Below are 12098 nucleotides of genomic sequence, written 5' to 3'. Positions count from 1 at the left end.
TCCTTCTGGACGAAGCCGCGGCGGCAAGGGCTGAGGCAGAGGCAGTTAGGGGACATCAGGCAGGCAGGCAGAGTGGTTAGGGGCGATCAGGCAGGCAGGCAGGTGAGTGGTTAGGAGCCGGCAGTTCCGGATTGTGAGAGGGATGTCTGACTGCCGGTGGGATCGGACCTAAACCGGCAGTCAGACATCTCCCAAGGGGTACCGGATTGTGAGAGGGTGCAGGCCAGGCTGAGGGGACCCCCCCCCCAACTTTTGCACGATATCATGCACTGGCCCTCTAGTGATTCATAAATGAGTGAATGATGGAGAGCTGAGTTCCAGTCCTGGCTCTGCTAAGCAACTCTGTTAGCCCAAGCAGGATGTTGAAGTACTCCAGTTCTCTGTACCACTCAGTAAAAGAAGGAGATGGAAAAAAATTGATCCCTAAAGTCTTTCTTTTCCCAGCACTACCATTGCATTAGTCTGTTCAGGCTGCTCTCCAAAATATCTTGTTCCTTCCTTGCAGGTGGCCACTTCTTGCTACATCCTCATGGAGACTTCCTGAGGATACATATTTCTTTTACATTGGATACAGGATAATTAATAATTACCATTTATAGCTCATAGAGGTGGTATGCGGGGAACAAGATAGCAATGAGGGGTTCTTCGGTCTCTAGGCTCTGGTGCAGTGGGTGTGCCCTGAGGGATCTAGAACAGGAGATCACTGTCATTTCAAAGGTATGTTAATTCTTTTAGATGCAAAAAGACAATGGACAGGCAACAATTGGCCTTTTTCAAGGAAGCTACAAGCCTAGGACATGACTACCCACAATGACTTCATTTTTAGGAATTTTTATATTCAGACCATCCTATGTAGTTACTTTCAGTCTCTGGGTTTGTAATATCCACCATGCAAGCCTCCCCTGAGCTTGTCAGGTTTAGTATGTGGACCCTTTTTCATCTATAACATCAATATTTTTAAAAGCCTCCCAGGTGATTCCATTCTGCAAGCCAGGTTGATGACTTCTAATCTACAGTTAAAGGCGCTAGAGTACCGGATGCTATGGAATGATAAGAAATTGAGGATCACAAGCTGACAGCCACTAAATAACTTGGGGTGTGGGTTGTATGGTATGTTGAATAATAGCTTCCCAAAGAGTCCACATCATAATCCTCAGAACCTGGGAAGATGTTAGGTTACAAAGCAAAGGGTAATATGGGCTGCTAATCAACTGACTTTAAACTGGGGGAGATGATCCTGGGTTACCCAAGTAGGACCATGTAATCACAGGGGCTTTAGAAAGTGGAAGAGGGAGGTAGAAGAGAGTCAGAGGGAGGTGTGGCTATGGGAAAATAATCAAAGCGATGAAACGTTGGTTTTGAAGATGGGAGAAAGCACCATGAATCAAGGAATGTGAGATACTTTTAAGAGCTGGAAAAGGCTAAATAAATAAATAAATGGATTCTCCCCTAGAGTCTTCAGAAAGGACTGCAGCCCTGTTGACAACTTGGTTTCTCCTAGTGGCAGACTTCTGACCTACAGAACTGGAAGATAATAAATTCACATGGCTTTAAGCCACTGAGTTTGTGGTAACTTGTTACAGCAGCCTCAGGAAACTAGTATAGGTGGTCAGTTCAGGAGGGCTTCCTGGAGGAGGTAAATCTCAAGAAACTTTTGCAGGGACATTGTTGGTGGGGAAAAACTCTGGGTAATAGACGTTGGAATTTGAGTCCATCAGAAAAATAAATAAATACATAAATAAATTAGTTAAATAAAAAAACGTAGGAAATTTCAGCGCTGTATAACACTTAACAAGAATGTTTAAAATCAAAAGTCAGAGGAATAAAACAGTATTGTGTGATTGCCAATAAATTCCCCAATGGAGTCAGAGGGAAATGATTATCGGGAATTTTTATCAGTAGTGTTACTTGAATTGTGATCACTTCGCAGATTTAAAGGCTGATGAAACACTTGTTATACCTGGATGGTTTTAAACTACTTAAGTCAGCAAAGAGAGCAGATAGGATCTATAGCTTCCACACAGCTCATCACCTGAATGTAAACTGGAGCTTAATGCTCCTATCACTCTCCTTTAATCAGGTCTCCACACTCTGCTGATTTCTTTTCATTGGATCCCCCTGAATAAGAAAATAACTGGATAATCTCTCTCTCTCTCTCTCTCTCTCTCTCTCTCTCTCTCTCTCTCTCACACACACACACACACACACACACAGAGATAATATGAGAGAGCAAAAAAGTCTTCCGTATATAAATTTGTTCATTAAAGTATATTTACTGAGGATCTGTGTATGACATGAACTGTATTAGGAATACGTCCATGAATGAGACAGGCAAGGTCTTTGTTCTCATGGATCTAACAGTCTGGGGGAGAACACAGGCAAATATCAGACAATTCATAGTGGAGTAGAAAATATAGGTTGTATGACAGAACATGGAAGGGGCAACTGACTCAGTCTGGGGGTGGACAAGGAGGAGTATATCAGGAGAGGCTTCCTGGAAGAAGACAACTTTTAAGCCAGTCACCCTCAGTGTGTGGTACCTGGATTAGAAACATCAGCAAACACTGGAAGACTGTTAAAAATGAAAATTCTCAGGTCTATTAAGCCAAACCTATTAATCCTGAAATTCTGGGGATAAGGCACAGAAATCTGTGTTTTAATAGCTAAGTGGTTCAGATATAAGCTTACATTTGAGGCTCTAACCTGGGCTGCACATTAGAATCACTTAGAGCACTTTTATACCTGACTGATGCTGTAGCCCCACCCTCAGAGATACTGATTCATTTGGGCTGGGATAAAGCCTGGGAACCAGTATATTTTTAAGTCCTGGGTGATTACAATACAATTTTAATGTGCACTAAGCTGACAACTGAAGCATGTGTTAGCCAGGCAGTGTGGATTGGAAGATGGCAAAAAGGGTATTGCAGGCAGATGTACAAAGGCCCAGATGTAAGAGAAAGCCTGAGGTGGTATATCTGGGGTTCTGATCAGCTTAGAGAGTACACAGGACAAAACTCCATGGCTTAAAATAAGGTCCATAGCTACTTGTTTAAGTGCACACTGCAGTACTTCTCAAACTTTAATGCACATAGAAATTATCTGAGGATCTTGTAGAAACACAGATCCCCATGCAGTAGGAAAGTTCTATTGTCCCAGCTTCCCCTGAGTGTGCATGTCAGAGAGAGGATGCGGACTGCAGAAGGATGTATCTCTGCATCAGCCCCAGGGCCAACGTAAGGGGCCCCAGTTGGAGTGAACTGCAGATGCCCATTGCTGGGTGGGTATGTTTTGAGGCCAAGGAGGGTAGATGCATCCTAGTACAACCTTCCAGGCTGCTCTTCTGATTATTTTCCATCAAGGTCGTACAGCTTTTAGCTCAGTATTAACAGCCGCCTCACACCCCGCCCTCCCCCTTCCCCTCCCCCCCTCCTTCTATCCCCATCTAGCTGAGCGCGTCCCCTGGCCAGGCCAGCAGAGCCAGCTCATTAAGTGACCGCTGAAGCTCTCTGTAACCTGCCAGCCAGCCAGGGAGGCGCTGGCCGAGGAGGGTCAGGGGCCCGCTTTCCCCTCTCTCCCTCTTCCCACCTTCCCCTGGCTGTCAGTGGCAGTGCCTGCGGCAGAGCCGCCCTCTGCAGCAGCCCCTTGCACTTGGCTCGCACTTCTGGGCGCTGTCCATGGTTGCAGCATCCTTAGGCGCGCCACGTCAGGAGGCCGCAGCAGGGCCCAGCGATTGGCCCAGGCGCCCTCGCCATCCCCCAACACACCCGCCCCCAGGTCCCGGTCTCGAGCTCCCGCCCCGCAGGAGCGTGCGGGCCAGCGAGCCGGGCGCGCCCTGGGGCTTCCGGCGGCACACCCACTTCCTTAATAGGAAAGGGTCCGGTGTCCCGAGGGGGCGGCGTAGCTCAGGGGTGGGGCTGGGAACCTTGAGACGCGACCGCCCCGGGCACAGCCACAGCCGCCTCCGAGCGGCAGGAGGGAGCAGAAGGTCGCTGCGCCACAGGAGGCCACTACACGGAGATCCCGCGCCTCTCCTCCGACTGAGATCCTCCTCCGCACCCCTCCGGGTACCCCGGGTCCAAACCTCACAACGATATGGAAGAATTTTTGCAACGCGCCAAGTCTAAACTGGTAAGTTGAGGAAGCAAGGCGTGTGTGTGCGTGTGTGTGTGTGCGTGTGTGTGTTCTAATGGAGAGGAAAGGGCATTGCAGTAGAAGAGGAAGAAACAACTTTGCCACTTAGTTGTCAGGGTATGCAGGCTGTATCCTGGCAAGGATCTCTGGAACTCTGGTGCTTTCAGCAAGCAGTCTGCCTGCAGAATCCTTCCCTATGCCAGACAGAACGCCGACCAGGGGGTGGTCATAACCTAGCTCAAGTTGTGTGTCCAGTTTGGTTCCTTCAGCCTGAGGTTGGAGAGAGGCAGATCCAGCCAAATTTGCATTTTGCTCCTGAAGGCTGGAGGATGAATGGGTGTGGTGCCCCTTGGGAAAAAGAGCCCAGCCTCTGCAGATGCAATAGGTGTCAGTGTAAAAGAGAAGTAAGGATCTCTTAGAACCGGCTTTAGCTGGAGGTGGTGGCAAAGTATAAGTGAGGAAGTCAGGGTGTCAACTAGGAAGGACATGTGCCAATACGCGGTTTATGCAAACATACCTCACACAGAGCTTGCTCCAGTGCAGGAGTTGGGGATATTCTAATATGAATCCTGTGTCTCTTGGGTCCCTATTCAGATCTGTAATTTGGGACAGAGAGAGAAGGGGACAGCCCCAACTGTTGCTGGCCATGTGCATTTTGCCAGACTTGCTCTCCTGGGAGGAGACCAGCATGTTGGTCGGCTGGTTCACTGTTTTACTGTACAAAGAGTGAACAAAAATTTCACTGTATGTTGACAGTTGTTACATTCTCGCTGTTTCCTAATTCCGAATTGTTTTGGTTCTCCATCATAGCATCAATAAACATAATGGAAATTTTTCTCTTTCGGCACGTAAAAAAAAGCCTCTGCCCATTTAGAAGCAATATCTTTAATGAACAGTGAAAGCACTTTTTATGGGCCTGGCATTGGAGGAAATGCATAATTTATGATGCCTTTCACCTTTAAACCTTCATAGAAGCCAAAATATAAAGTCTGCATTAAGGTGACGTCTTAATCACAAGGCAGGATATTTGCAGGCTTATTCCTATAACTCACCCTCCAACAACAAAGGGAGTGTGGAGGAAAGTGTGGTTTTTACAATGGCTTAACTGTAAGTATCTTTAAAAAGACCATTAAAGTTGATTAATGCTAATATAAGTATTTTGTTTTCCACCTTAAGCCTCATGGAGAATGGAATGTTTGCCGGAATTTCAGAATTGAGAAAATATGTGATCATTTCTGTGTTTGTGGCTGACTCCCTTATGAGTTTCACATGAGCATTAGAAGGAAAATACTGATTGCAGAAACTCGCTTAAATTTCTAATATTATACATGGGCCCTGAGTCCTTTACCTGATAATGAGTGAGAGATGGTCAAAAAGGAAAGTCAATTTTGGCAGCTTATTTGTGTTTTTGTGTGGATGAAAATAAATGGTTGATCAACAATAACTGCAGTTTTAGACCGCACCTGTACTCTGCTCGCCTTATGTTTATTTTAACAATAAACATTTAGGTTGTGGGGTCTCATGTGAGCAAGAGGTTTGTCTCATTTCTGAAGAGCAATTACTGGAATAAAAAGTGCCTATTTCAGAGTAATCAGTTTAGAGTCATGTTTAAGTTTATTTACCGAGTCCCTTCATTAGACGAGCAATTGCTCTACATCATTAAAAAAAAAAAAAAAAAAAAAAAAAAAAGACAGGAAAAAGAAGTGGTTGTTTGAAATACTGATCCCAGTCTACTGCTTTAGCCAGAGGAACAATTACTGCTAATTGTGTGTTTTTCTTGGAATAGATTTCCTGGTAGAGATCACAGTTAGCCTTTCATATTCGTCCACAGCAAAGGTGACTGGGTCACATTTTCTCTGACAAACTATATTTTCTAGGTAAAAAAATTTTTTTTTATTTAATATGCAACATTCAGCGATTGTAGTAAATAACGTTTGTTTTAGAGGATGGATAGCCTTTAAGAGGGGAAAATTGAATAAATAATTATGGCATTTATTTGTGAGTTTATTCATAATAAAATAGTAGTCTTTTTTAAAAAATTGGGATATTTTTGGGAAGCATTTTAAGGAGAAGAAATTATGTTGGATTTCACTTAAGCTTTATTAGACGAGAATTAAATAGAATTTAGATGTTATATTTAAGCTGTTTTCCATCAGAAGCTAATACAGATTTATTATATGATACCTAGACAAACGCTAATTGGCAGATTTTTTCTACCTACTTCACTTCTTTGTATTCTATAAGTATATGATATATATCTTTGAATGCTTTGAAATAGTCAATGTCCCTTCTAAACTCATAATGTAAACTCATCATCATTGGAGCTAGCTAATTTCAATAGACCACAGGAATTTAAAATTCCGAAATGGAATTGCTATTAGCCATAGATAAAATCTCCCATCATCAGACTTTGGAGAAATTGTGTGCCTTTAATTCCCAACTAGGAACATTTATCATTTATCTGTCATTGTGAGGAGAGGAGAGGTTTCCCATTCTAGGCCAGGTCTTTGGGTTGAGCAGACATCTCCGAAGCAGAGGGATGCTTTTGAATTTTTATCAGGTAGTTTGGAGATGATTTCTGTTGAAATCGAGAGAGCACCCTCTCAATTCTATTTATCATTTCAGTCTGGTTTTGCAAGTCCTTAAACTGAGGCAGATTCGCTGACACATTTCTGTCCCCCTTTTCCCTAAATCTCCCCTTCCAATACCACCTGCGAATAGATGAAACTGATCAGAAATGGCAAAAGTAAACCCCAAGTGTGGCATCAGAGGCATCCCCCTCTCCTGGAACTCAAATGCTTCTCTGGGGGGCCTGCCTTCTGCCTTGTTAGGACAGGTGTGGGTGCCAGGAGCTATTTCATAAAAAAGAAAAACCTGGGCTGAAGGTGGAAGGCAGCAAGAGACTGGTTCCTGCCGTGCACAGTCTCCAGAAATGCCACCTTCTTGACAAAGAAGGAATTGACACAATTACCGTTAAAACAATCAAGACAGTAGAGTAAGCAGCATGAGAGCTAGACCCCAAGGCAGTAGAGCTGATAATCAAAGGCTGACGTTAGTTACTTTGGTTCACTACCCCAGGTGAGAACCCAGATGTTTCTGATCTGGACACTTCCTGCTAGCACTAGAAATGAAAGTGAAAACATGTTTTCTTTTTCTCCTGCCACTGCCCACCTGGCTTTTCTTCCACTTGCCTATTCTGAGCTGGAATAGGGAAAGAGATCAAATCCTGTAGTTCCAGGTCAGCTCTTAAGTTTCAGCCATGCTTTTCATTTTAGGTACACAAGTCTATGGTGGTGTCTTAGTCATTCTCTAGTTACACTATTTCTATGGCAAGAGAAATTGAAGACAGGAAAGAATGAGAACTTCCTGCCCTAGGCTCTAATTTGGGAAATGTCTTCCAGTTTCATGGTGGCCAGCTCAGAAAAATATTCAGGCCAAGACAAAATATTCAGGCCTCATGATGGCAGTAAATGGTCCAAGTCCCCATGAACGCTGGGAGGGGTGGGGGTGGGAGGAGGTAGATGGGGCTCTGGCTGGCAGAAAGCCATGGTCCCCACACTGAGTAGTTTGGCTGCTGAGCCTCTCCCACTGCCCAGTCCCCACCAGCTGATGCAATTCAAGCAGCTGCTCAAGGCTCTGGCAAGGTGGGAGGAGGGCCTCTGCAGCACACTGACCTAAGTTGTAGGTCAAGCCAGCCTTGGGTGTGTATGGCCAGAGTGTCAGCTGCTGTCGGAAGGATACAGGGCATATTAATGCCTTAGGAATGCTGTTTTCAAAGACAGGGTGGGGACAGGGCTACCACTACCGTCTGGGGAATGCATCTGCCACTTCAGCAAGTGACAACTGCAGGTGGAGGGCTCATATCTGCAGTGGGTGTTGGTCAATAGGTGGACTTCTTCAGAAGAAAAGTTCTGGGTGACCTACCTGCCAGCTTATACTCTGTGGTATGTGGTCTAGAGACAAGAAAACACACTCAAAACTTTACATGAACAACCACATTAGGGTTTATAGAGGGGCTGGGGTTTAAAAAAAGAAAGAAAAACACTGCAGCATGCCCACAGACTAATCATCTTGACTAGAAATTGGAGGAACATTTTCTTCCTGATTTCCTTTATGGGAAGAAGGTGGTGCGTGTCAATAAAAAACGTCTTTAAAGGGAAAGTGCCATACCTTTCAAAGAGCCGCTGTGGCAAGGATTGGCAACCGTGAGATGCTGGCAGAGCAGTTTCCTTTGGCGAGCTGAGCTCATTCTGATCACCATCCACGGCATCAGCTCCTGCCCCATCATGAGTGAGAGCTGGTGCATTTGAGACTGTGCCTCTTGCCAGAGCATCCTGAGCAGGAAACTCAGGAACCCACGCTCTTCTGTGAATGTGGAGCCACCCCTCAGGGCTTGATGAGAAAAGAGCCTCTGGCTGCTTTAGTCCAGGAGTCAGCTCCATTTCTCACTGCAGGAGCTTTCAGACCATGAGCTGTGAGTGTCCCAGCTTCAGGGCCTGCAGAGGAGACCCAGGCTTTTCCCTTGTGAATCTCAGAGTGGATTGGTCTGCCTCGAAGGTGAAGAATTGGTCACTCCCATTCAGACAGCACCTAGGGTCTTGAAGGATGTGATCAGGTGAGTGAGGACACCTTTTAATCAGTGATTTGGGGGGATATTTTATGTTGACTAGGTAAAAAGTAACAGCGTTGGTCCTAGAAACCTGTTTGTTTCTATGAAGTCTTTATTTGGGCAGATAGTAACATCATTTGGGGTTTGGTGTACCTCTCTGGGGAGCTCTTGTAAGCAATGGTGCTGTGGTGATGAAGGCTTCACTCTTTCCTTACATCCAGTCCTCCTTGGAGTGTTAGCTGAGCCAAATAATAATAATAATAATAATAATAATAATAATAATAATAATAATAAATGGTGAGGGAGAAATACCTGAGTCTGGATGGAGGTTTCAAAAGAGGAAAGAACATCGGGGGACTGGAGAGGTAAAGTGCATGGTGTTGCCTTGCACTTTATTGATTCTTTTCGAACCCTGGGGCTTATGGGAGAGTCGTGGAGTTTGGAGTCTTTGAAAAGAACCTGGGAGGGGCAGGGCCGAAATATTCACATGGACTTCAAATGATGGGCACGCTCTAAGTCTGTGCAGACACAACCTACACAATCATACAAGGCTGCCTTGCCATGGGTCCCTCAGCAGCCTACTCAAAATCTCCGGCCAAGTCCCAGATCCGCTTCTGTCTGAGCCCTGTGGCGTTTGTTTCCAGGGAAAGTTAATCTCTCATCTTATGAACTCTTGGGAGGTTAACTGAGCCCTAGATTTCCCAGGAAAATCAGACCCATGAAGGTTCGGTTAGAAAAACGAAGCTCATAAAAAAAGCCTTGAGTTTTTAATACGAAAAATGGGATAATGATGCCTACTTTGCGGGGCTTGTTGTAAAGCCAAAATACCTACAGCCCATAGCACAGAACCTGGAACGATGGTTGCTCCTCCGTATTTGCCCCCAAGTTGGTCCTTTTCTTCAATTCCTTATCTCAGCGAATTATATTATTATTCATCCAGTTTCTCCAACTTGGAATTTCCTTCTCCTCTATCCTGCCAAGCAATGGCCAGCTAACCGGTTGGTCTCCTGCAAACCTCTTTCCCACTGCTATGAGGTATATCACCGTGAAAGCATCTTTCACACCCCTCCCACCCCTCCCTTAAAACCTCAGTCACTTCCCATTGCTCTTAGGAGAACTAACAGACAACACTCTTAATTTGACCCTGGGCTCTGGCCCAGTCTGCTGTCCAGTTTCTGCTGGCTTCTTCTCCTGCTCCCCACCATACCCCCTGGCTTAACCTACCTCTTCTTCAGAGGTAGTGATGAAGAAGAAGTGATGACTTTGCTGAATGATTGATCCCTCCCTCCCCTACTCCCCCATTTCATGTGTATAAGTCAGGTGTTTTATTGTTTGCTTGTTTGTTTTGTAATGCTTTAGCTCACTTATCTCAGCTTGTCATTATATCTTTATTGGGCATGTTTATTTGATTGATGAGAGTATGGACCACGACATGGTATCTCCAGGGCCTGGTACAGTGCCTGAAGCTCACTAAGTAGGGGGGTGTGTGTGTGCGTTTTACGGCGGAGGCAATGAATCATGCCATATTATCATTAATTAAGTACAAAGACCTTCCAATCCTGTTACCTAGAGATCATTTCACTTCCTGCTCTGTTTGACAGTCTCTTTCTTCAGCAATGAGGTCATATCTTTTCCTCAGAAAAGAGAAATACTTGGTTTATTGCCTTTCCATTAACAAAACTGTTGTCTGAGCTGAGGGGCAAAGCTGTCGCTGTTGGCACCTTTTATCTGAACCACATCAAAAGAACCAGGATGTCCCTTTCTGTTGCTGATCACACCAATTCTTCCCAAGTTAGCACCTCCCATTACCATACACATGTTAACAGTATTAAAGTTGTTGAAATCGGTAATCTTGCCTGTCAGTTTTCAAATCAATCTGAATGGTGCCCTTCACTTGGATGAAGGGATCTGGGTAATGGACAGTGCCAGCATCCTGAGTCACCAGATGAGGGATTTATTTTGTGTCTACAGAGATCTTTCTTACTTTGCACAACTTGCACTTGGCCTCCTCAGGCGTCGTACAATAAACAACAAAGCCACCCTTGGTACCATAGATCAGAGGGAAATGCTCTATGGTCTTGTCAATGCTGATGACCGTCCATAAAACCGCCAGGCTAGGCTGTATCAGTTCAGACTTCAATCTTAATGAATGGCTTCATGCAGATCTTCTTTACTCCACTGCCCGTCAGGGCAGAGTTAAGTCTGTTCCTTAGAAAAAGATGCAGGGCAAATATTCTCTCAGCTTGTGGGGATCGGTTGATGGATGAGGAACAAACACACCCATCAGTTTATCCAGCATCCAGAGCTTTGGAGTTGCTATATGCTTCAGATGCTTCTTGGGACCAGGAGCCATGACTGTGCTAAGCACAAAAAGAGCAAAGTGTTTTCAGACTGAATGAAGCCATAAGGCAAAGGTCTTGCACAAAGTGGGACTCATGGTCGGGACTCGATAAAAATGAGTAAGTGGATGAACAGGTATAGACTCTTAGAGGTCTGAATCTGAACAAGGGCTGGTGACAGTATGCAGGACGCAGGTTGGTTGATTGGAAGGTGGTGAGAAACATTTAGATCACTTTGCACAGAGTAGGTACTTCATACTAAATGTTACTGCAAAATAACAAGGCGAGCCCTGGCCGGGTGGCTTAATTGGTTTTAGTTGGTTGGAATGTCGTCCCATATACCAAAAGGTTGCAGGTTCGATTCCCAGTTCGGGCACATACAGGAGGCAAAATCTCTCTCTAAAAAAATCAATGCTAACCGGTTTGGCTCAGTGGATAGAGCGTCGGCCTGCAGACTGAAGGGTCCCAGGTTCGATTCCGGTCAAGGGCATGTACCTTGGCTGCGGGCACATCCCCAGTAGGGGGTGTGCAGGAGGCAGCTGATCGATGTTTCTCTCTCATCGATGTTTCTAACTCTCTATCCCCTCTCCCTTCCTCTCTGTAAAATATCAATAAAATATATTTTTTAAAAAATCAATAAAAACATACCCTCATGTGAGGATTAAAAAAAGAAGAAGAAAAAGAAAATAACAAGGCTAGCTTTTATGCAAGGCTGAATGGAATGCATATGGTCTTGAATATATTTTGGCAACAGGACTTGTTTAGTTTAGGGTGTATCTACTCACATTTCAGAATTAGCTTTTTAGCAATTAATATATTATGCAGATACATCAAATCAAGTGGCTGAAAGTTAAATCAAAATCATGTCTGTGTTATCATTCTTTATAATTGGTGACTTCCCTGGGAGCAGTAAGAACCACACATTGCTATACCTGAGCCCCCAACCTGGTAACCTGAAGCAGCCTGTAGTAAAAGTTGCCAGCCCTGATAGGAAGGTTTAGGAAGAATCTCAGAGAGCA

The 12098-nt window shown here is 44.8% G+C and overlaps 1 protein-coding gene and 1 pseudogene across 16 annotated transcripts in view; one reads left to right on the top strand and one right to left on the bottom strand.

Moving 5' to 3' along the window:
• The first annotated feature begins 3773 nt into the window (after positions 1-3773).
• PRUNE2 (prune homolog 2 with BCH domain) overlaps positions 3774-12098 on the top strand; it is a 216543-nt gene continuing 208218 nt past the window's right edge. For 14 of the 15 annotated variants that reach the window (XM_080667408.1, XM_080667412.1, XM_080667417.1 and 11 more), the window contains exon 1: positions 3774-4128. In XM_080667408.1, coding sequence (XP_080523534.1) covers positions 4093-4128 — 36 coding nt within the window. In that variant the 5' untranslated portion in view covers positions 3774-4092. Of the gene's footprint in view, positions 4129-5223; positions 5239-12098 lie in introns of those variants that run through there. The other variant, XM_080667411.1, reaches the window with a different exon arrangement.
• LOC308249547 (small ribosomal subunit protein eS4-like) lies at positions 10412-11093 on the bottom strand (annotated as a pseudogene). Its single transcript has one exon. The product of its transcript is annotated as a small ribosomal subunit protein eS4-like (transcript).

This window comes from Plecotus auritus (assembly GCF_963455305.1).
Source record: "Plecotus auritus genome assembly, chromosome: 5".
In the NCBI taxonomy this organism is placed as follows: domain Eukaryota; kingdom Metazoa; phylum Chordata; class Mammalia; order Chiroptera; family Vespertilionidae; genus Plecotus; species Plecotus auritus.
This window is presented reverse-complemented; position numbering and strand designations above follow the sequence as displayed.